General features: G+C 42.1%; 1 protein-coding gene across 10 annotated transcripts in view; it reads left to right on the forward strand.

The window, feature by feature from the left end:
- Positions 1 to 22,094, forward strand: part of LOC123576754 (WASH complex subunit 2-like) — a 62,679-nt gene that overhangs the window by 39,233 nt on the left and 1,352 nt on the right. For 4 of the 10 annotated variants that reach the window (XM_045438019.1, XM_045438020.1, XM_045438021.1 and 1 more), the window contains exons 21-30: positions 2,674 to 2,776; positions 8,257 to 8,409; positions 11,282 to 11,464; positions 14,550 to 14,678; positions 14,809 to 14,889; positions 15,503 to 15,628; positions 16,797 to 16,859; positions 17,215 to 17,427; positions 19,366 to 19,983; positions 20,781 to 20,958. In XM_045438019.1, the coding sequence (XP_045293975.1) occupies positions 2,674 to 2,776; positions 8,257 to 8,409; positions 11,282 to 11,464; positions 14,550 to 14,678; positions 14,809 to 14,889; positions 15,503 to 15,628; positions 16,797 to 16,859; positions 17,215 to 17,427; positions 19,366 to 19,983; positions 20,781 to 20,958 (1,847 nt within the window). The remainder of the gene's footprint in view (positions 1 to 2,673; positions 2,777 to 8,256; positions 8,410 to 11,281; positions 11,465 to 14,549; positions 14,679 to 14,808; positions 14,890 to 15,502; positions 15,629 to 16,796; positions 16,860 to 17,214; positions 17,428 to 19,365; positions 19,984 to 20,780; positions 20,959 to 22,094) is intronic. The other 6 variants (XM_045438025.1, XM_045438026.1, XM_045438024.1 and 3 more) reach the window with 2 other exon arrangements.

Here is a 22,094-nt window from a genome sequence, read left to right on the forward strand (position 1 = left end):
TTAGCTGGGCACTTAGGTGTCCTGGCTTGCCTGGACAGCCCTGGTTTGTGCCTGCCATTCCAGCATGACGACTAATAATAATTTTCCTTTCACTCTCAGAAATGTCCTGGTTTAGGCAGTAGGCTCTGTGGTTATCTGAATGTTTTCTCATGTCTGTACCTTTCAAATAAATCAAAATACTTAACCTGTTATTTATAATGAGAAACACCCTAGTTCGCTGAGCAGCATATTTTTCTTCTGAGGACAGATCTCCATGGGAGGGCCAAACTTAATCAGCAGTTGCTGAGTATGTGGAGTGAGAGCCAACGTTAAGGACTGGCTGTTGTTTCCTATTAGAGCTCTGGCCAGAGAGCTAACTAGTTTTCTGTAGCTTACCTTCAGAATCTGTCATCACAAATTTTTTGTGGGTTGGTTTGGTGTTTTGCTGTGTTTTGGTTTTTTTTTTTAGAAATTACTTGTTCATGGGGCGCCTGGGTGGCTCAGTCAGTTAAGCATCCGACTTTGGTTGAGGTCATGATCTCACGGTTTGTGAGTTTGAGCCCCGCGTCGGGCTCTGGGCTGACAGTTCAGAGCCTGGAGCCTGCTTCAGATTCTGTGTCTCCCTCTGTCTGCCCCTCCACTGCTTGCACTCTGTCTCTTGCATTGTCTCAAAAATGAATAAACATTAAAATTTTTTTTTAATTAAAAAGAAATTACTTGTTCACGCTTAGTTGGTTAAGTGTCTGACTTTAGCTCAGGTCATGATCTCACAGTTTGTGAGTTTGAGCCCCACATTGGGCTCTGTGCTGACAGATCAGAGCCTGGAGCCTGATTCAGATTCTGTGTCTCCTCTCTCTGCCCCTTCCCCGCTCACACTCTGTCTCTCTCAAAAATAAATAAACATTAAGAATAAAAAAAGAAATTGCTTGTTCAGAAAATCATGCATGGGATATTTTCCTGCTATAGTTGCTTAATGAGGTTTCTGGTATTCTTTTTTTTTTTTTTTTTTTTTTTTTTTTTAGTGTTTTATTTATTTTTGAGAGAGAGACAGAGTTCAAGCAGGACAGGGGCAGAGAGAGAGGGAGACAGAATCCAAAGCAGGCTCCAGGCTCCAAGCTGTCAGCCCAGAGCCCAGTGCGGGGCTCGAACCCACAAACTGTAAGATCATGACCTGAGCCGAAGTTGGATGCTTAACTGACTGAGCCACCCAGGCTCCCCTTGGTTTCTGGTATTCTTTAGGCATCTGATATAGTGATTGCTCGTCATCTAGAAGTCAACTGTTTTGGTTATAATTTATATAAATTTTTATTGGTGTATATTGATAAAGGTATATTAGATACTGTACTGTGTCATTACAAATTGGCTTTTGCTTTTATAACTTATTCAGGGTATAGTCTTAATGTTTAACCATTCTTTAGTGTATACATCCAATTAAGTGCACTCAACTGTTTGGTTAGTTTTGTTCCCTAGTCTGTGATCCTTAGTTTTTTTGTATTTGTTTTTGTTTTTTTTTTTAAGATATAGGCAGAAGTCGGTATTAAACTAATGAATAAGTTTCCTAGTGTCTTGCTGATAATTAAACTTACAAAAAAAGGTTATAATACATATACTTATTAGTGTGTATGTTAATTATATTCTAATGTAAGTAGATATAGATGGTAAACAATTTGCTGAAATAAGATGTTAGTATTACTTTTAGCTAGCTAAAATTGAATTTAAAGTTTGCATTACTTTGGTAATTCTGTAGTGTGCTAGGTGGATGATTCCTTATCACATAGTGAAAACTGGAACTTGACCTTTGAGTAGTTAGAATGCTTTCTGTTCTGGATTCCCCATGTCTAGTGCTAAGCCTCCCTGTGATTCTCCACTTTCATATATCTGTCCCTTAAAAGCTCTGATCAGTATTTGTTCTGTTTATTGGCTACCTTCTCTGTGGAGCCAGGGCAGAATCTAGGTGAGAAGGTAGGTGAAGACCAGCTAGAGGAAGGTGGTGAGGAGAGCTGTGGCTGAAAGGGCCCAGTATATTCTCTCTCTCTCTTTCTCTCAATATTTTAACTTCACACTGTTTTTGGTTTTGTTTTGTTTTGTTTTTAAGTAGGCTCCACACCCAACATGGGGCTTGAGCTCATGACTCTGGAATCAAGAGTCACATGTTCTACTGACTGAACCAGCCAGGTGCTCCCCCACCCCGCCCCAACCCCACTATATTCTTTATTGCAAACAAATGCTGGAGATCTCGTTTTTGTGTATCTAGAGAATTCTAGAAAGCTAATGGTCCTTATAAGATTGAATAATGCAAATCTTTGTAGTATTTTTACTCCAAACCTACCTCTCCTCCCAGCATCCCCATACATGCTTTTAAATATTTGCAAAGCTAGTGCTCGCTTCAGCAGCACGTATACTAAATACTTGCAAAGCTAACAGTTAGTGCTCCTACAGTGAATCAAAGGGACAAGTAGAGAAGGCCCCTGAACTCTTCCACATAAGGATGAGAGACAGGCTGATGATTTGCTAGACACAAATGGCACCTACTTCAAAAGTTTTTCTCATTTGCTTTCAACTGCGTAAGGTCAGCAGATGTCTTGGGTGTTTTGATGGTAGGTGGGTTCCTGTAAGTATGGCCTGGAAGGAATATTGTATATATATTTTTTAATCATACTTGCCTTTAATTTGACCTTTTGCTTGATTGTATAGCCAAAAGAAGACCCAGAGAGTGTCACTCCTCTTTGAAGATGATGCCGATAGTGGAAGCTCTCTCTTTGGCTCTCCTCCTGCATCTGTTCCTCCTGCAACAACGGTATTCTTGACCTCCTAGGCCCAGGAAATATCCTTGCCAGGATCTTATGTGAATAGTGGGATACTTCCCTGAATCAGCTCCTGAACCTGACCTTGTGGGCTAAGTCTAATGGAAAAACCTATTTGCCTAGTTTTAGAAATAGATCACCTAGTTATGGTATTTGATGAAGCACACATGCAAAGCGTGGGGGAAAGGGTTCCTTCATGTCCTGCAGCCCCTTCAGCATCAGGGGTGGGTCTCTGAAGTCTGAGGGGAGAGCACCGTTGCAGTTCTGGGCAGGTCGCCAGGCTTAGCCCCAGTGGCATGGAATTGTGCAAACATTAGACCAGGTCAGTTAAGGCACACTGGTGCCTTAGGCACACATTATTCCTTTCAGGAGCATGTTTCAAGTACCAATGCTTTGGTCCCGGTTTATGTGAATAGCCAGTCAGTAAAATGGAAGGAAATTCTGGCACTTGCCAGCACAAGGATGAACCTCGAGGACTTTATATTGAGTGAAATAAGCCAGTCAGAAAAAGACAAACAGTATATGATGCTCCTTACATGAGGTACCTGGAGTAGTGAAATTCATAGAAGCTGAAAGTAGACTAGTGGTTGGCAGGGGCTAGCAGGAGAGGGAAATGGGGAGTTGTTCAAGGGGACAGAGTTTCAGTTTTGCAAGATGGAAAAATTCTGGAGATTGGTGGCATAACAATGTGAATGTTTTTAACACTGCTGAATTATAAATGGTTAAGATGATACATTTTGTGTTTTGCCATGGTTAAAATTTTTTTTTTTTAATTTTTTTTTTTCAACGTTTTTTTATTTATTTTTGGGACAGAGAGAGACAGAGCATGAATGGGGGAGGGGCAGAGAGAGAGGGAGACACAGAATCGGAAACAGGCTCCAGGCTCTGAGCCATCAGCCCAGAGCCCGACGCGGGGCTCGAACTCACGGACCGCGAGATCGTGACCTGGCTGAAGTCGGACGCTTAACCGACTGCGCCACCCAGGCGCCCCTGCCATGGTTAAAATTTTTTAAAAAATTACAGTAAAGGGGGCACCTGGCTGGTTTAGTCAGTAGAGCACACGGCTCTTGATCTCAGGGTCATGAGTTTGAGCCCCATGTTGGGTTTAGAGATTACCTACATAAATAAACCTAAAAAACATTAAATATATATATTTTTAATATTTATTTTTGGGAGGGAGAGAGAGAGAGAGAGAAAGACAGAGAGGGAGAGTGAGCAGGGGAGGGGCAGAGAGAGAGAGAGACAGACAGAATCCTGAAGCAGGCTCCAGCCTCTGAGCTGTCAGCACAGAGCTTGATGCGGGTCTTGAACTCATGAACCATGAGATCATGAGCCACCCAGGTGCCCCTAAAAAAACATTAAAAAAGTTAAAGTATGTAATAAAAAAAAGTCCATCAGTGGCATCTGGTGTAAAGGATTCCAGTGAGTACATCTAAATGACATCACAATCATTGTGGTGGTCTAAATGACCACAATCACCTCAGCTAAAGATTTAGCCAATCTCGATGTTAGTTATATCAAAAAGGAGTATTAAAGAATGAGAGGAAGCTGGCATTATGTTATATTTATCCAGGGAACCTGGGCATACTGGGATCCTGCCCTGGCCTGTCATTCATCTTTCCCCAGCTCATTCCTTAGTGGGTGTATGTGAGTGTGTGCACATAGAACAAAATGAGGCCAAACAGCTATTTTACTGCCAGCTGGCAATTGCTAACAGCCCCAGAGGGAAATGTGGAACTTTTTAGGCTAGACCCCATGGATTAGAACTCCTTTATCTGACCTGGGTTAGCCTAAAAGGCCAAGAATCAAGCCAACTCACAGCCTGCTGTCAGGCCTTCGACTCCCAACTCCACGCCATTCAAATCTGGCACGTGATAGAGGCAAAAAGACACTTAAGGCCAGGAAGAAGGTATGAGCCTGTGGGACCCCTCCTACGCTGGAGCAGCCACCACGGCAACTCTGCCACCCATGCTTGATGAGGAAGGCCCTCCTCCTCCCACCGTGGTGATGGGTGACCAAGTCCCTGTTACCTGCATAGGTTTGATGAAGGAGAGATAAGACCATAAAGGAGTCTTGGAACTTCTGTTTTCTAGAGGCTGATACTTGGTTTTTCCATTCCTCCTAAATAATTTTTGTTTCAAGTTTATTTTACATTATGCAGTAATATGTGGATGTCTTCTTTAAAAAGGTTTAGAAAATGCACGGAGAATACAAAGTCCTTATGCTCCTGCCAGAGTAGTCATTGGTAACAGTGCATTGTCAGCCCTTTCAGGCCTGTTTCCAGGCATTCACTCTATTTAGTTAAATGAGGTCATGTTGTACATTTTTCTGTAAGTTTTGTCCTGCAACATGTTTTTCATTTCCATAAGCTTTAGCTTCTTCTTTTTTCACCACTATCAGTATTCCGTAGTGTAGCTGTCCCAGGGTATGTGTGACTTATTTTGCCTTTGATGGAGTAATTGTCACTGTTTCCTGTTTATTAGGGATCTCTCTCCTTTTTTTTTTTTTTTAAGTTTTTAAATTATTTTAAAGTTTATTTATTTATTTATTTATTTAATTAATTTATTTTTTGAGAGAGCACAAGTGAGAGAAGGGCAGGGAGAAGGAGAGACGGAATCCCAAAAAGGCTCTGTGCCATCAGCGCACAGCCCAGTGCGGGGCTGCAACTCACCAACTGTGAGATCATGACTTGAGCCGAGATCAAGATCAGGACGCTGCGCTACACCAGCGCCTCTAGGGATGTCTCTTTCCATCCCAACTTCTGGGTCATCTTTAGCCTTGACTACTGAGATAATTTCTTATCTGGCCTCTCCTTGAATGCTCCTTGCTTTCATCTGCCCTTCTTGCTGTTGCTCTGGTTCTATTCTTAAAGGCAGCCTGATCCTATCACGTCCTTGTCACAAATGCCTGAGCCTGCGGTGCCACCCGAAATCTCATTCACACTGGACTCATCTCTTCCAGCCTCACTCTCCGTGTGCTTTAGGTGACTCTTGCTGTCCCAGATTACTCCAGAGAAGGTTGTTGTCTCTCATATCGGGAAACAGTTTTCATTTTGTCAGACATAGTGCAACTGTTAACTTGTCCTATGGAAGCTTCCCAGACCAGGATCTTGTCAGTTGACGGTTTAGGGACTTTTTTCCCCCACCGTATTCCCGTTTAGTGGGTGTGCATGGCTTACACCAGAAGCTTTCAGCATTGGGAGGAACATGCTGTGTTCCCTGGGCCCCGGGGCTCCCTCCTGCTGCTTCTGAGGTGCTCATGATCTTTTCTTCGAATCACCCATACTTGCGTCTCCCTAAAGATGACATCAAGTGGTTCCGTGGTTAAAAGGGTCAGGAGATCTGAGTGGTTTTTCATTGTAGATTATAAATAATAACTTCTTCTCTAGATAAATGAGCAATAACCTAATAAATTTTAAAGGTCATGGAAATGGAAAACTTCTTTCAACCTGTAGTAATTATGACTGTTAAATAAGACAGAGGGTCAAAGATCTACATCTCACGTAGCTGAACAAACTGTACACAGATTCTTACCATTTGTGAAATACATTTCCCTTCAGACAGCAGTGTATAAAACACTTTTTTTTTTTGTTTAGAGATCCTAGAATATTTTAAAGTTAGCTGTGACTCTGTTATAAACCTGTCAAAGAAATTAATTTCACGATGAAGATGAAGTCAGCTTTATCTTTAGGAAGATTTGCAACCGATAGTTTGGGTGGCGTTTTCCTTGGTTTAAGGGGCCATACTAAAGTCTCATTTTTCACCCTGACCCATTTGCGTTGAAGTTGTATGTGGTTTTCAGAGAGCCCAGTGCATTCCACCAAAAGTTTTTCCTTTAATCACTTCAGTATTGCCTTACCTCTTCTGAAATTGCTTTGTGGGTTTCCAGCCTTTTATTTCAGGTTAAAACTGATGATACATTTTAAGGACCTCTTCCTAACAATAATTAAAAATGTTACTCTATTTTTTACTTCATTTATAATTTTTTCTCTCTCGTAGTTAAGGAGCATTCTTCTTTGATTTCCCAAATCTGTCTTCCTAACTTGATTTAGATATTGCTTCAAAGCTGACTTCCTCATAACGTCTCATCTAGTTGGTATGATAGAGTTATAGTTTTTCCTCAAGAATTTTTGATCACTTTCCCTAAGGATGCTGATAACTGTAGGTGAGTCACATAACCTCAGTTTTCTAATCCCTGAAATCCCTGCCTCCCCCATCAGGAACATGACAGATTGAGCAAAGTGCTCGCAAACTGGTGTGGAGCATCTACTTGGTATAAAACACCATGACTCGCTGTTGAATTATATTATCCTTTCAAGGGAATAGACAGACATATGTGATAGCTATTAATGTAAGTGAAGAAGAAAATAAAATCGAGGTAGACAGATAAATAATCTTACCAGTGTAGCAACTGATACTTACTGAAGAAGGTAGAGAAACCTTTATGGGGACCTCAAGCTGGGCCTTGCTTGAAAGATGAGGATTTGCTTCTACAGACAGTGGGGAAGGGTGCAAATTCACGGTAGGTTTAAGGAATAGTGAAGATTGAGGGCACCTGAGTGGCTCTGTCGGTTAAGCGTCTGACTCCTGATCTTGGCTCAGGTCATGATCTCACGGTTTGTGAGTTCAAGCCCTGCATCAGGCTCTGTGTTGATGGCGGAGAGCCTGCTTGGGATTCTGCCTCTCTTTCTCTCTGCCCCTCATCTGCTTGTGCTCTCTCTCTCAAAATAAATAAACTTAAAAGAAGAAAAGGAATAGGGAAGATTGGTAAGATGCAGGTAAACAAAGGGAGAAGATGAGGTATTAGTTGATAGTCACATTTAGCATTTACTTAATGCAAATAGTGCAGCTTTGGGGTGGGAGATGAAGCAATCTGGTGCGTATTTTCTTTTAGCAGAGGCAGCTCTGGATGACATCATTGACCTGAAATGTGGGAGGACGGAGGCAGAGAGGAGAGACTAGTGGTTATCTGGGAGTCAGACATAAGGTTCTAATCAATAGCAGTATCTGTGAAGTGAATGGACACACGGAGACAGGTGCAGGCGTTACTGTGGCAGAAGCTGTGAAGTGCTGTGTCTGTAAGTGAGGTGGTGGCGTTTATTGCTTCTCCCTGTTTGTGCCCCCTTCACTGTCCCGCACTGTTTCTCCCTCCACATTTCACTAACTCCCTCAAGAAGATTGTGGTTTCACCTTGTTCTTTATGTTGTCGTGCTAGTAAAGCACACTTTTTTTTTTTAATTAGAGAGAGAGAGAGAGAGAGCAAGCAAACGAGCACACAAGTGGGGAAAGGGCAGTGGGAGAGAGAGAATCTTAAGTAGGCTCCACGCTCCACGCACATCCCAATGTGAGGCTCGATCCCACAACCCTGGGATCATGACCTGAGCCCAAATCAAGAGTTGGATGCTCAACCGACTGAGCCACCCAGGCACCCACAGTTTTGTTTTTAAGGATGTCATTTGCTCTTCTTTTGGTAGAAAGGAGTGACTGTCCCTGAAGTACCACCTTTGCTGTTCAGCAACGAAGAAAAGGAGGCACCATTCGGAGTGAAACCTGGGGATAAGAAGGTTGATGGTGGCAAAGACTCATCAGCAGTGGGGAGCACTCATTTGGTTGAGGAGTCAGAAAAGGTAGACTTCTTTTTTTTGCATTTATATTCTGAGGTGTTTGTTTCTCATGTTTTGTAAAATGCAGACACACCCACACACAAATGCACACACCCTTACTTTTTCTACCACAGAAAATAAATGGCTACTTTGTTGAATATTTTGAAAATACTGAAAAGTCTGAAGAAGAAAATCGGATCCCTCCATTCGGGGAAACCTTCAACATTGTTCTTGCTGTTGGGTCTCTTTTCTGGGCAAATGTGCACACAATGATGTGCGTGTCTCCTGTTTTACATTCTTTTGTCATTTTGTGCCCATGTCCGTTTTGCCTTTCTCTCTCCAGGGTGTTCTTCCACATCTTGTTTTTCATTTTGGTTTTCTCTCTGCATGTTTGCTCTTTCTGACTTGTTCTCTTTGTAGCATTTCTGTTATCCCTGCTTCCACTTGTACTTGAATTAAAATGGCAGTTTTAAGATTTTAGTTTCCCATTCCTTTATATTTAGTGGATGTTGGCTGTGAATTAGAGAGCAAAGTGAAATTTATCTCTCTTCTAAAACCTTTGCTTTCTTCTCCTGGGTGGTCTGTTATCTCCTGCAGGAGCCTGTGAAAAGGCTGCTGGCTGCACCTGGAGGTCAGTGATGTGCACCTCTTTTTTTTCTAACCTTTCCTGTTCTCTGTGTGTTCAGCTATTCACATTTAACCTCTGTTTCAGGACCTGTGTGAAGAATATTGTATATACTTTTCCTGTTGAGGCTCCTTAGAGCTGCAGTGATACAAATTTTTCACTTGTGCCTGAGACACTGTGACACTGTCTACCTGTAGTTTCTATGTGCACCTGTTCTCTGTTCCTGTAGCCCAAGTTACCCCAGCCATAGCCCCTTCCATACTTGAATTCTAATTGCTTATTGTACTGCTGGCCCTGACTTGAGTGTAAGCTCCTTGAGGATTGGGACGAGGTTTCTTTTGCTCATCATTATATCTGTAGTACTTAACATGTTACCTCACACATACTAGGCACTTTTATTTTTATTTATTTATTTTTTAAGTTTTATTTACTTTGAGAGAGAGAGGGAGAGCATGAGCAGGGGAGGGGCAGAGAGAAGGAGAGAGAGAATCCCAAGAATCTCTGCTTCTCCCCAGCAGAGAATCCACACTGTCAGTGCAGAGCCCGACACGGGACTCGCACTCACAAACTGTGAGATCATGACCTGAGCCGAAATCAAGAGTCACCGCTTAACCGACTGAGCCACCCAGGCGCCCCCATACTAGGCACTTTTAAATTACGTATTTCTTCTGGGGTGCCTGGGTGGCTCAGTCAGTTAAGTGTTCAAGTCTTGGTTTTGGCTCAGGTCATTATCTTGCGGCTTTGTGGGTTCAAGGCCCGCATCAGGCTCTACACTGGCAGCTCAGAACCTGCTTGGGATTCTCCCTCTCTCTCTCTCTCTCTCTCTCTCTCTCTCTCTCCCCCTCTCTCTCTGCCCCTTCCCCATTCACACTATCTCTGTCTCTCTCAAAATAAATAAACTTAAATAAATTACATATTTCTTCAAACAAGCATAGTTTTCACAGTTTAACCACTCAAATTAGGATGCATTTCACAATCAGTGGCATATTTTAGACTTGTTTTTTTCTTTCTCAGTGGTTCATAGAGTAATAGTGGATCTTAAAATCAATGGTATCTTACTTGAAATGTGGAACTTGTTGAATGAATAAATGCTACATTTTAGGATCATTTTAGTGATTCTTATAATTACATAATACAGTGTGAGCCTTCTACAATTTAAGTAATTTCGTCAGGTTTCTTCTTGGGACTTAGGTATTAATTAAATACTAGGAAATAATATGATCCACTCCTAGTGATGGATATTTGTGCTTTCTCTATGACTGGCAAATTATTATTATTATTATTATTATTTTAAATTTTAATGTATTTTATTTTTTTTTGACATTTATTTATTTATTTTTTTAATATATGAAATTTATTGTCAAATTGGTTTCCATACAACACCCAGTGCTAATCCCAAAAGACGCCCTCTTCAATACCCATCACCCACCCTCCCCTCCCTCCCACCCCCCATCAGCCCTCAGTTCTCATTTTTTTTTTTAAATTTTTTTTTTAACGTTTATTTATTTTTGAGACAGAGAGAGACAGAGCATGAACGGGGGAGGGTCAGAGAGAGAGGGAGACACAGAACCGGAAGCAGGCTCCAGGCTCTGAGCCATCAGCCCAGAGCCCGACGCGGGGCTCGAACTCACGGACTGCGAGATCGTGACCTGAGCTGAAGTCAGACGCTTAACCAACTGAGCCACCCAGGCGCCCCTGTTCTCATTTTTTAAGAGTCTCTTATGCTTTGGCTCTCTCCCACTCCAACCTCTCTCTCTCTTTTTTTTTTTTTCCTTCTCCTCCCCCATGGGTTCCTGTTAAGTTTCTCAGGATCCACGTAAGAGTGAAAACATATGGTATCTGTCTTTCTCTGTATGGCTTATTTCACTTAGCATAACACTCTCCAGTTCCGTCCACATTGCTACAAAGGGCCATATTTCATTCTTTCTCATTGTGACTGGCAAGTTATTTATAGCTTATGAGCAACTGATGTAGATCAGGGTTGTAAATATGTGTATCTCTTGATAGGCTGGAGGGACCTGTGACTTTAAACTGGTTGGAAAAATCATCTTTGGCTGTGAATTACCTGTGTAAGAGTCTCTGTTGGAGTAGCTGATTGAGAGTTGAAGTTAGTATTTTGTTACTTGGGATTAATGTGATTAGCTATAGTGCCTTGAAACATGCAAATGTCGCAGTTACTGAATTAATGAAGAGTTGGGAAGGCCCCTCAGTAGAATTTGTATTTCTAGATGTTACTTATTTATTTATTTTTTGTACTGTTTCCATTTTCAGGGAGGACCTTTGACTGTATCTACTCAGGAGTCGGTCGAGCATTCTGATTTATTTTCTTCATCATCCCCCTTGGACAAAGGAACCAAAAGTAGAACCAAAACTGTTCTTAGTTTATTTGATGAGGAAGAAGATAAAACAGAAGATCAAAACAGCATCCACGCTCCAAAGAAAGAAGTGGGAAAGGTGAGCAAAAAGCAATAAAGTTTCAGGGTTTTGAAAGGGTTAAAGAGTCTCATTTTAAGGTGTCAGTTCTGTCATATGAGTTACTAAAGAATTGAGGGTTCTGGTTTCTCTTCATCTTCACTAGCACTTGTTGATTTTTTTCAGTAATGGCCACATGTGGGTGAGGGTGTGGGGAAACTAGAATCCTCCTGCGTTGCTGTTGGGAATGTAAATTAGTGTAGCCACTGCAGAAAACAATTCGGTAGTTCCTGAAATTGTTAAACATGAGTCCCCCACAAGGCCCAGCAATTCCACTCCTGGGTATATATCCAAGAGTAATGAAGACATATTCACGCACAACTAGAATGTAATGTTTTTAGCAGCGTTATTTACATTGGTTATATTTATATTTATATTTATATATTTATATTTATTATAGTCAGAAGATGGAAAGAACTCAAAGTCCATCGGTTGATGAGTGGATAAACAATGTAGTGTATCTATTCAAAATGGCATATTATTTGGCAATAAAAGGAATAAATTACTGATACATGCTGCAACATGATGAACCTTGAAAACATGCTGAAAGAAAGAAACCAGTGATAAAGGACTACGTATTTTATGATTCCATTTATTTGAATGTCCTGAATTGGCAAATCCATAGAGCTACAAAGTAGAAGTGGTTGCCGGAGTCTGGGGGAATGGGATGGATGAGAATGGAGAGTGACTGCTAATAGGTTTGGGGTTTCTTTTGGGGTAATGGGAAAGTTCTAAACTTACCTGGTGGTGGTGTTTGCACAACTCTGTGAATATACTAAAAATCACTGAATTACACGCTAGGTGAATTCTATGGTGTATGAATTTTATCTCAATAGAGATATTTAAAAAAAAAAAGAAACCCAAACAGGTGCCAGGCCATATTGCCAGTGCTTTTCGTAAACCAAACTGAGGAAATGGTCCATGTTGATTTCTATAAAAAAATGTTTTATTATTTTTTATTACAGTAGAAGTATAACCCTGTTTATGAACGAGAGCTACACAGAGTGAATATGAATTACTTGCTGTATTTTCTTCCAGTCTTTTACTCTGTGTGATTTTGTACTGTGATTTTCATGGTCATGAAACTTTTTAAAAAATATTTTCATTTATTTATTTTTATGTATTTGTTTACTTTTTAAGTTTCTTCATTTTTTGAGAGAGACAGAGAAAGTGAGTGGGGGAGGCAGAGAAAGAGGGAAAGAGAGAATCTCGAGCAGGCTCCACACTGCCAGTGTGGAGCTTGATGTGGGGCCTGAACCGTGAGATTGTGACCTTGAGCTGAAACCAAGAGTTGGATGCTTAACCAGCTGAGCCACCCAGGTGCCCCAATGGTCATGAAACTTTTAAACTTAGCTACTGTGTTACTGTGTTGCTGTGGGTTTTTATGTATAGTCAGTAATAATAATTAGTGACTTTTTTTTTTTTAATTTTTTTTTTCAACGTTTATTTATTTTTGGGACAGAGAGAGACAGAGCATGAACGGGGGAGGGGCAGAGAGAGAGGGAGACACAGAATCGGAAACAGGCTCCAGGCTCTGAGCCATCAGCCCAGAGCCCGACGCGGGGCTCAAACTCACGGACCGCGAGATCGTGACCTGGCTGAAGTCGGACGCTTAACCGACTGCGCCACCCAGGCGCCCCAATTAGTGACTTTTTAATGTGACACATCTCCTCAGTTGTGAGGGTTCTTTTGTTTCATCTGTGGTCATGATACTAAATGTTATGGGTGAGAGAGTCTGTATTGTGTGAATGGAAGTCTCTGTTCTTGGATTCCACACAAGATTTATGTGAGGCTCTGCTTTCAAATAAAAACAGCCAGAAGGGAAGTAGCACGAAGGAATTTATGAAAGCAGAAACACTCTCAAGGTGGGAGAGCGGGCAGGTTCTGTAAGGTGAAGCCTGTCCCCAGTTTGTTTTGAGATTGGATGTTATAGGGTCTCTCTGGGCTGGGAGCTGGGGTGGTCTCTAATGGAGGCTGCTTCCAGTCCTTTGGGGAGCTCCTCCCACAGGTTGGGGGGGGGGTTTGACCCTTCAAAGATTGTATAGGAAAGGTCATGGCAGCCTTTCTCCATTGTCGGGGTGGGGGGTTGTACCCGCAAAGCAAAAGCATTGTGACCAGTCTAGGGGTTACCCTGGGCAGAGGTGGAAGAGGAGAATGCGCGTTCTGCACTTGTGGCTCTTTGGTCTGTCAGCCCCAGGGTCTTGCAAGCCACAAGGTCAGGATGTTGTGTCCTCGGGTTTTTAATGTGTACCTTACTTATCATCGTCCTTGTGTCCAGCCTTTGTCCCTGTCAATCCCCTTCAAGGACTTGGGTCTCTGACTCGAGGCATTCCTTCCACGGCTCTGTTACAGTAGCTTGTACCTAACGTAAAGAAGAGCTCTTGTGAATCGGCCCCCTGGAAATAACAAAAACAAAAAGCAAAAAAAGGTAAAGAAGAAATAGGGAAGTATTTAAGAATGTCACGTCTGGGATATTACAGTGTCAGATCAAGTAATGTGAATAGTAATTTTCAAATGTCAGCTACCCTATCAAACAAAAATAACTTGTTTGGAAGATAGTGGGATGGAAGGTGGGTGGGCATAGGAGAAGGTTGGCTCATCATCCCTGTGCCAGGTCTTTAGAGTAAGACGCTGACAGATTAGGGATACACACTTGACCACTGTGTAGTTTCTGGTATTAAGTGAGCTGCTCTTCTTCCCTTTGGAAATGAGATGGAGAAAACTTACTTGATTTTGTGTTTTCACCCTTAAAGTGTTTCTCATTATGGAATTAATGGGTTGTTTTATAAATAAAAAGTTCAGACATTTGTTACAGGCTGAAGGAGGATCTTTCCAGATGATGTATATGTTAATGTATTCCAGATCTGCATTTGCAAATGTATTTCCCACTATCTCTGGTAGCTCCATAGCCTTGTGTTGTGTGAATGTGTCATTCCCTTTGTGATTGGCACTTAGGCTGTGTCCAGCCTGTAGTCATTGGAAACAGCTGCAGGGGATATCTTTGTAGTTGCATGTTTGTAGCTGTGATTTCCTTGAGGTAAATCCTTACAACTCCTCTTTTTTCCAGGGTCCTGATCCTGATACTCGCCCAAAGAGCACAGGTGTCTTTCAGGATGAAGAGCTCCTTTTTAGTCACAAGCTCCAGAAGGACAATGATCCAGATGTTGACCTCTTCTCTGGCACCAAGAAAACCAGGGTCAGTTTCAAAAGGTTCTTCACATCATGACTTTGTTACTGTATTAGATATTATAAGTCAATAGCTCACCTAGCTCTTTTTGTAAATTGCTTTTGTTTTGAATATTGAATTTGAGTTTTGTCTATTCCAGTTACTAGAGGCAAGTGCTGGGAGCCTATTTGGGGATGATGAAGATGATGATCTTTTCAGCCCTGCCAAGTCACAGCCTTTGGTATCAGCCTTTTGCTCTCAATACTGGGGTGTGGGGAAGGCCTCTGGGAAGGAAATTAATGTGTACTTATAAGAGTAAGGAAAACACGCAGAGAATTTTGGCACTTACCAGTGAAGGAATGGCAAATGGCATGCTGATGATAGCATTTGTGGTGTCCTCATCTTATGTTTCCTAATTAACATTAAAGCATTAACTAACCCAAGCTCTTACTGTATTATAGATTTGTTTGGTTTTTAAGTTGTTTATTGAAAGACCAGTGCGTGCCACACGGTGACTAAATACCCATGCCTTTCAGGTGCAAAGCTTTAAATTTGAGTGTTAGCCTGTTTGTGTCATTTGTCCCTACCCCAGTAGATTTTGTTAAGCACTCTCTATTTTGTTTAGCATAGCAGGGACTCCCGAGAAGGTCACGGTCTTTAGGATGCCATTTCTGAAATGCTGCATTAGTTGTATTAGTTCACCTAATGTTGAAATGTTCAAATGTTGTATTAGTTCAACTCTCATTCAAGAAATGACCCAAAACTCAGAAGCCAGATTGTTTTTATGTATTATGACTTTTCTTTAAAATTTCTGAGATAGATGACAGATGGTTGGTATTCTTTTTCTTTTGAAGATCTCAGAAAAGAAGAAGGTAGTGAAAAAAGACCACTCTGTATCCTCTGTCAAGAACCAGAAACATCCTGAATCCACTCAGCAGGGTATCAAAGAAAAAAGCACATTGAAACCGGAAACACCTCAGGTTAGAACTGCTTAAGGACTTTCAGCTCTTGCTTGTATCCCAGGACAGAGGGACTCCATCATGCATACCTAAGGGTACTCAGAGTTCTCTTGATTAGGGAGGAAACAGCAGCTAGGACGACTTCTCTCTCTTTATTGTATGGTTTAAAAAAAAATTTCTTTTTCTAATTAAAACAATTTTTAAAGTAAAGCTCTACATCCAGTGTGGGGCTTGAACTCATGACCTAGAGATCAAGCTTTGTATTCTCTACCAACTGAGCCAGCCAGGCTCCCCTACTGTGTTTTTGTTTTGCTTTGTTTTGTTTTGTTTTGTTTTAAACACACTTCTCTGCCGCCTCATCTGTTCTCACTGTACACTCCAGTCTCATGAAGCTATACTTGTGATTACTGTTTTTGGACGACCTTCAAATTCAGTTCCAAGGTAGAGTTAATACAGGGTGAAGAATCTTCTTCCCATTAGAACCTCCATTTCTCCCTTTGGACTACCTTGGAGTAGAATTACATTAGAATTAAACATAAATTGTATCCAATTCCTTGGTTCCCCTTGGTTCCCCTATTTTCTTGGTTACCTCTTCTGAGGTCACTCCTGATAGGTCTCTGTTCTCAGCAGTCTTCTCTCCGGAGCTCCTCCTGGGAACAGGCCATGACTGGAAAGTGAGTTCTGGTTCTGGATTCCAGCTGTCTCTGGATGTCTCACTGAGGCTTCAGTGTCCTGAGCTGTGAAAACAAAGCCCTGGGAATAGCACGTCTCCAACGACTTGTCCCAAGTTTCAACTTCCTTTGCTTCTAGAACCTCAGTGCGTTAGGTTGTGGGTGAATTTCTGTGTGCTCTGTGATATTTGCTGTGTGGGATAACCAGCATGGTAATTTTGCCAACTGGTCAGATTTTGGTACTCTGATAACCCTGTGGTTCTTACGAATCTAATTCATGATCTTTGTCTGCCTTTACTCCATTTATGGTCTGCCAGCGTTCCACTCACACAGCAGAAGAAGAGGCATAAGTGAAAGATTTTGAGGCCCCAGGAGAGATTGAATGCCTTTCCCTAATTAGAATTACAGAAAGTGACAGCTTCACCTTCCATCAAATTTAATAGACATAAGTGTAATCCAAGAGACACTTTTCTTTCTATTTCCCTAATGGATTGGTAACCAAATGTAATTTCACACAGGACTCACCAGGTCCCGCTCCATTTAAAACCAAAGAACCATCCCCTCGGATCTGGAAAATACAAGTAATTATAACGTGTCTGGAATCTTCACTGCCTGCCTTGTGGCATCTATAAACTTTTTTGAATATTTACTTTTGTCAACTGTTGCCAGGCATTTTCGCATCTCTTCCCCACCCTCTAGTTGTTGCTTCTTGTGTGCTGCGTCTGTAACATCTTTTCTTTGGTCCCAGTGGTGGGCACAGGTATATAATCCTCTATTTTAATTCTAAGACTTGATCGGGAGACTTCCCTGCATTTCTCTCTCTCCTGTTGTATTATACATTATGTACACCGCGTCTCTTGTCATGTGTTACACTAGTAATCGTAGACTGCTGAGTTTAAGAAGACATACAGAGTAAGTGTCATTTTTCTCTTTTAGGCAAATTTAGCGATTAATCCAGCAGCCTTGCTGCCTGCAGCGGCTCCCCAGATCTCTGGAGTAAAACCTGGTTTGCCAGAATTGGCTTTTCCTTCATCTGAACCCGAGAGGATCCACGGTCTGGAAAGTATGCCCGCTCTTCCTAGTAGTGGGGAGGCCGGCGTGAGTTTCGATCTTCCAGCTCAGGCAGACACCTTACACAGTGCAAATAAGGTGATGAAGCCACCTTTGCTTGCTTTCTTGCCTTTTTTTTTTTTTTTTTTTTAATCCAGAATAACTTGTATATTTCTAACTAGTCCATCAGTTATACAATCATAGGCTGCCTCCCACTAACCATTTGAAGGAGGCACCTCAGCCTTCCTTCAGCCTCTCCACCCTCCTTACACCTTCCTAATTCTGCGTCCACTTTTCCATTGCCCGTGTTTGTTACTTCTACATTCTGCTCAGTATCCACAGTGAAGTCCCACTGTCTCCAGGCTCTCCTGCGTTGCCACCTGCAGGTCTAAACAGAGCAGATCGTGTCCCTCCTCTGCTGGCTCCTTACTGCCCAAAGGAGGACATTCAGGCTCCTCGGTTTGGTATTAAAGCCTCTTACAATCCACACTAACCGAAACTTCCACCTTGCCCACCAACCACTCCACACTGTCAGCCTACACTGCAGTCACACCAGGCACCATTCCTTGAACACACACACAACCACCCACTGCTGCCAGCAGCTTGTGCTGCTACGTCTGTCAGCAGTGCTCTTGCTCATCGACAGACTGCTCAAACTTCACTGCTTCTGTGATATTTCCCCTGGTGCCCTCTTGTGTTAGGCTCCCTTCTCTGAGATCCCATGGCAGTTACTTCCCGGCTGGTATGGTCCTGTCACCCTGTTCCACAGGACTGTGGGTATGTGCTGCATGGACTGAACTCTTTGAGGTTTTGCTTTCATTTTAGTTGGTTCTCTTTTTTCTACCTAGTCTTCCTTCTCTAGAAAATCTTAGCTGATGTCTGAGTAAGCAAGAGCACCTAAGATAACTCTGGTGAATACATTCATTTTAAGTGTTTCCAAAACTCTTTTCCTCGTGAAAAATAAAATATCCTTCTTTTTTTTTTTCTATTTTTTGTCAGCCTTTGGTGAGGGGGAGGGTAAGTTTACATTGGCTACTTCATAAAATTATTTGTGCAATTTCCTTGAAATAGGTAAACATAGCCAAGTACTTTGGCCAAAGAAGCTTGTACCTTCTTAAAACTACTTGATTGTATATTTTGGAAAATATCACAAATACTGCATTATTGCTAATGAGTAACTTCTGTTTTGAGGTTATATTAAAAGTTCTGATTTCTAAGCCACATTTTTTATGTCAAATATTCAACATTTAAATTTAGTGTTTGTTGACTTGAAGAGAAGAGCACGTTAGATTCCCTGTCTTTTTTTTTTTTTTTTTTTTTTTTTTAAATTTTTTTTTTTCAACGTTTATTTATTTTTGGGACAGAGAGAGACAGAGCATGAATGGGGGAGGGGCAGAGAGAGAGGGAGACACAGAATCAGAAACAGGCTCCAGGCTCTGAGCCATCAGCCCAGAGCCCGACGCGGGGCTCGAACTCACGGACCGCGAGATCGTGACCTGGCTGAAGTCGGACGCTTAACCGACTGCGCCACCCAGGCGCCCCAGATTCCCTGTCTTTGATTGTCTCTTATCTTCCTGGTTTTTGAGCCTGATTGTAGGCTAGCCTCTTGTAAAGGTTAGCATTAGAATTCCCCCTGATTCTCTCTTGTTTTGAAAGAGACCCACATGTAAACCAAGGGCAGAGTAAGGGCCGGGAAGGGTTGTGGCACACAGAGTACCAACATGCCTACTTTGCAGGGTTCCAGCAGCAGATGAAGCCTTTTGTATGAAATTAAACAGAAATTTCCCTGCAAAGACTCCATGGGGAACACTAAAGGATTAAGAGTAACATAGTCTTGGAGTAGCTATTAAATGTCTTTGGAAATCTTTAGGAAATAATCCTTTCTCTGTCTTGGATAATATCTTGATTGAGGGATTGAGGTAGACCAGACAACCTTATAATATTCTGAGTCACTGATTATTTGCTACGTTAGCTTTGAACACCTTTTTGTTCTTCTTTTTAATCGTTAGATCAACACATGGTTTTTTGCCATTGCAGAGTCGGGTCAAAGTGAGAGGGAAGCGTAGACCGCAGACCCGTGCGGCTCGGAGGTTGGCTGCCCAGGAGTCCAGTGAGGCCGAGGATGTGAGTGTCCCCAGAAGATCCATTGCACGCTTGGCAGATGGCAACATTTCACCAGGTGACCCTCAACCACAGCCCAGGGCAGCTGGGAGAAAAGACATCTCTGAGGAGGCTGAGGCAGCTGCCGCTCCAACTTGGGCAGGTGGTCCTGTACCTGAAGTAGACAGAAGCCCCTTTGCGAAATCTCTGGGTCAGCCTCTTGAGGATGACATTTTTGATTCTGGAGATATCTTTTCCAAGGGCACTGGCTCTCAGCCCACGGGGAGAAGAAAAGCCAAGACAAAGGCAGCAGATGGCCTGGCCAACCCAACAGGGGGAAGTAAAGAGAAGAGCCCCATGTTTCCCTCTCTAGGTGAGGCAGGCAGTGATGATGATCTCTTCCAGTCTGTTAAACCAAAACCAGCAAAGAAAACAAATCCTTTCCCGCTCCTGGAAGATGAGGATGATCTCTTTACAGATCAGAAAGGAAAGAAGAATGAGTCCAAATCCAACGGTCAGCAGGAGGCCATCTCAAAAGCACAAGATATTTTTGAGGTAAAAGGACGTGAGAGTACTTTCTGGGCCTGTTTCTGTGTTAAGACAAACACCCGATTGGCTCATTTGAGCCATAGGTTACAATAAGCTCGTTTCATCGCTGCTTGCTACCTATTTGCTTAGTACTTACGATTAGGATCTTTTATTAGTTACTCTGAAATTTACTCAAAAGTAGGCTTTTGTTTTGTTTCACGTGGGGGTGGTTCTTGGCTGGCTATGGCCATTGATACAAGTCTTGATTTTCATAGTTTTTATCAGCATGTTGCTTCAGTCAGCTTTCTTGGCATGCTGCTCTATGACATATATAAAGCAGCATCAGTGCAGCTTAAGTGTTTCGCCTCTGGTTCTTGGAGAAACAGGCCCTGGCTGGAGTACAGGCAGTAAGGCCTTCAAGTGCTACTCTCTGAGCAGGTGTTTATTGAACATCTGGGTACTAGAGACACAAAGTGAACTAGGACCAGTGTGTAAGGGGAATTGGATACAGGCAGGGCAACAGATAAATAAAATGTTTTCAGATAATGTTAAGTGGCATAATGAAAACAGCTCTGGTCAGTGAGACAGAGTGATGGAAAGGGTAGGAGGCACTCCTTAACAAAGGACTGGAAGAGAAAGCCTCTCTACAGAGGTGGCAGTTGAGCTGGGACTAGAAGAAAGACAAGGACTGGACCAGGCAGAGAGCTGGAGTGGGGCATTCCAGGCAGAGAGGGCAGGTCACATGGCTGTTGCAAACTATAGTGGCAGTTTGTATTTCTACAACTTGATTTAAAATTGTTTTACTTCTGTTTTGGCTCAACAAGGATGATATATTTGCTACAGAAGCAATTAAACCCTCGCAAAAAGCAAGAGAGAAGGAAAGAACATTTGAATCCAACTTGTTTGATGATAACATTGATATCTTTGCTGACCTAACTGTAAAACCAAAAGAAAAGTCCAAAAAGAAAGTGGAAGCTAAGTCTATATTTGATGATGATATGGGTAAGTTTGATTTTCTACACATGGCACAGAGAGTCATTGCCATTCAGGGACTTGATACTTCTCCTACCTTTGTTTCGGCCCTTTCCTGGAAAACATTCCCCACTGGGTTGCCTTTGGCTTGCTGTATAGTCCTGAGTTAGGCTGAGAATGGATAAGTAAATGGACTAGTTATTTTGGTGAAACAACTTTTTGCTCTGATGGACATCAAGGAATTTGAAGGAGCCTGGATTTTGACCTTAAGTATAATTTAACTTTTATATTAGTGTGCCCCCTGCCAATTATCTGTGATAACTCAGAACATTCTGATGTTACGAAGGGAGGCTCAGAAACTGCCCCACATGCTGAAGTTGGCTGAGGTGGCTGCCTCAGGCATGGGGCACTTGTGTGAGTCAGAGTTCTAACTGAGGAGTGAGTGTCAGTCATTCAGAGAATGGAGGGGGCCAGTGCAGTAGGAAAGTGGTGCTATACATGAAAGCAGGTTATAACTCAGACTTAGCATCTCACAAAAGATCTTCTGTGTTTGTAAACATGCTCATTTGGGCAAGTCAAATGCCTAAACTCAAATGTGGGGCTTCTGATATGTCTGGTGTTGATGGGTAGGACTTGAGTTGAGGCCAAATGCACACTGTCTCCTCCTTCCCCCCTCTCTCCCAGGTCTAGACCTTGGGGTTAATTGGGAGAAAGCAGCTGCACTGCCACATGGGGCCTGGTCCTGGAGTAAGCTGTGTGCTGTGTCTCCACCTGCTTCCCACCACAGGGGATGCAGAAGAGACTTCGCTGTTTTTTGTTTTGTTTGTTTGTTTGTTTTTAATTACAAAAAAAGTAATACATACCTGTTGTAATAGATTAGTATTATTTGGAAAATGTAAAATGTGAAAAACAATCCCTAGAGGTCACCATTGTTGAGTGTTGGGTGTATATATCTTTTCAGCTGTGGTGATGTTAATACAGCTTTGCATACGTAGAAAGGTATGCTTATTTTTTCCAAAATATGAATATATTTTATCTGTTCTGCAGTCCTTTTAGTCACTTACTGTCTTCCCATGCCAGTACATAGAGATCTATATGCTTCCTTGTTGTTAGTGGTTGTGTAGTATCCTTTTGTATTTAGCCATTAGCACATTGAAGGTGATCTA

This window comes from Leopardus geoffroyi, chromosome D2 (genome assembly GCF_018350155.1).
Source record: "Leopardus geoffroyi isolate Oge1 chromosome D2, O.geoffroyi_Oge1_pat1.0, whole genome shotgun sequence".
NCBI lineage: Eukaryota > Metazoa > Chordata > Mammalia > Carnivora > Felidae > Leopardus > Leopardus geoffroyi.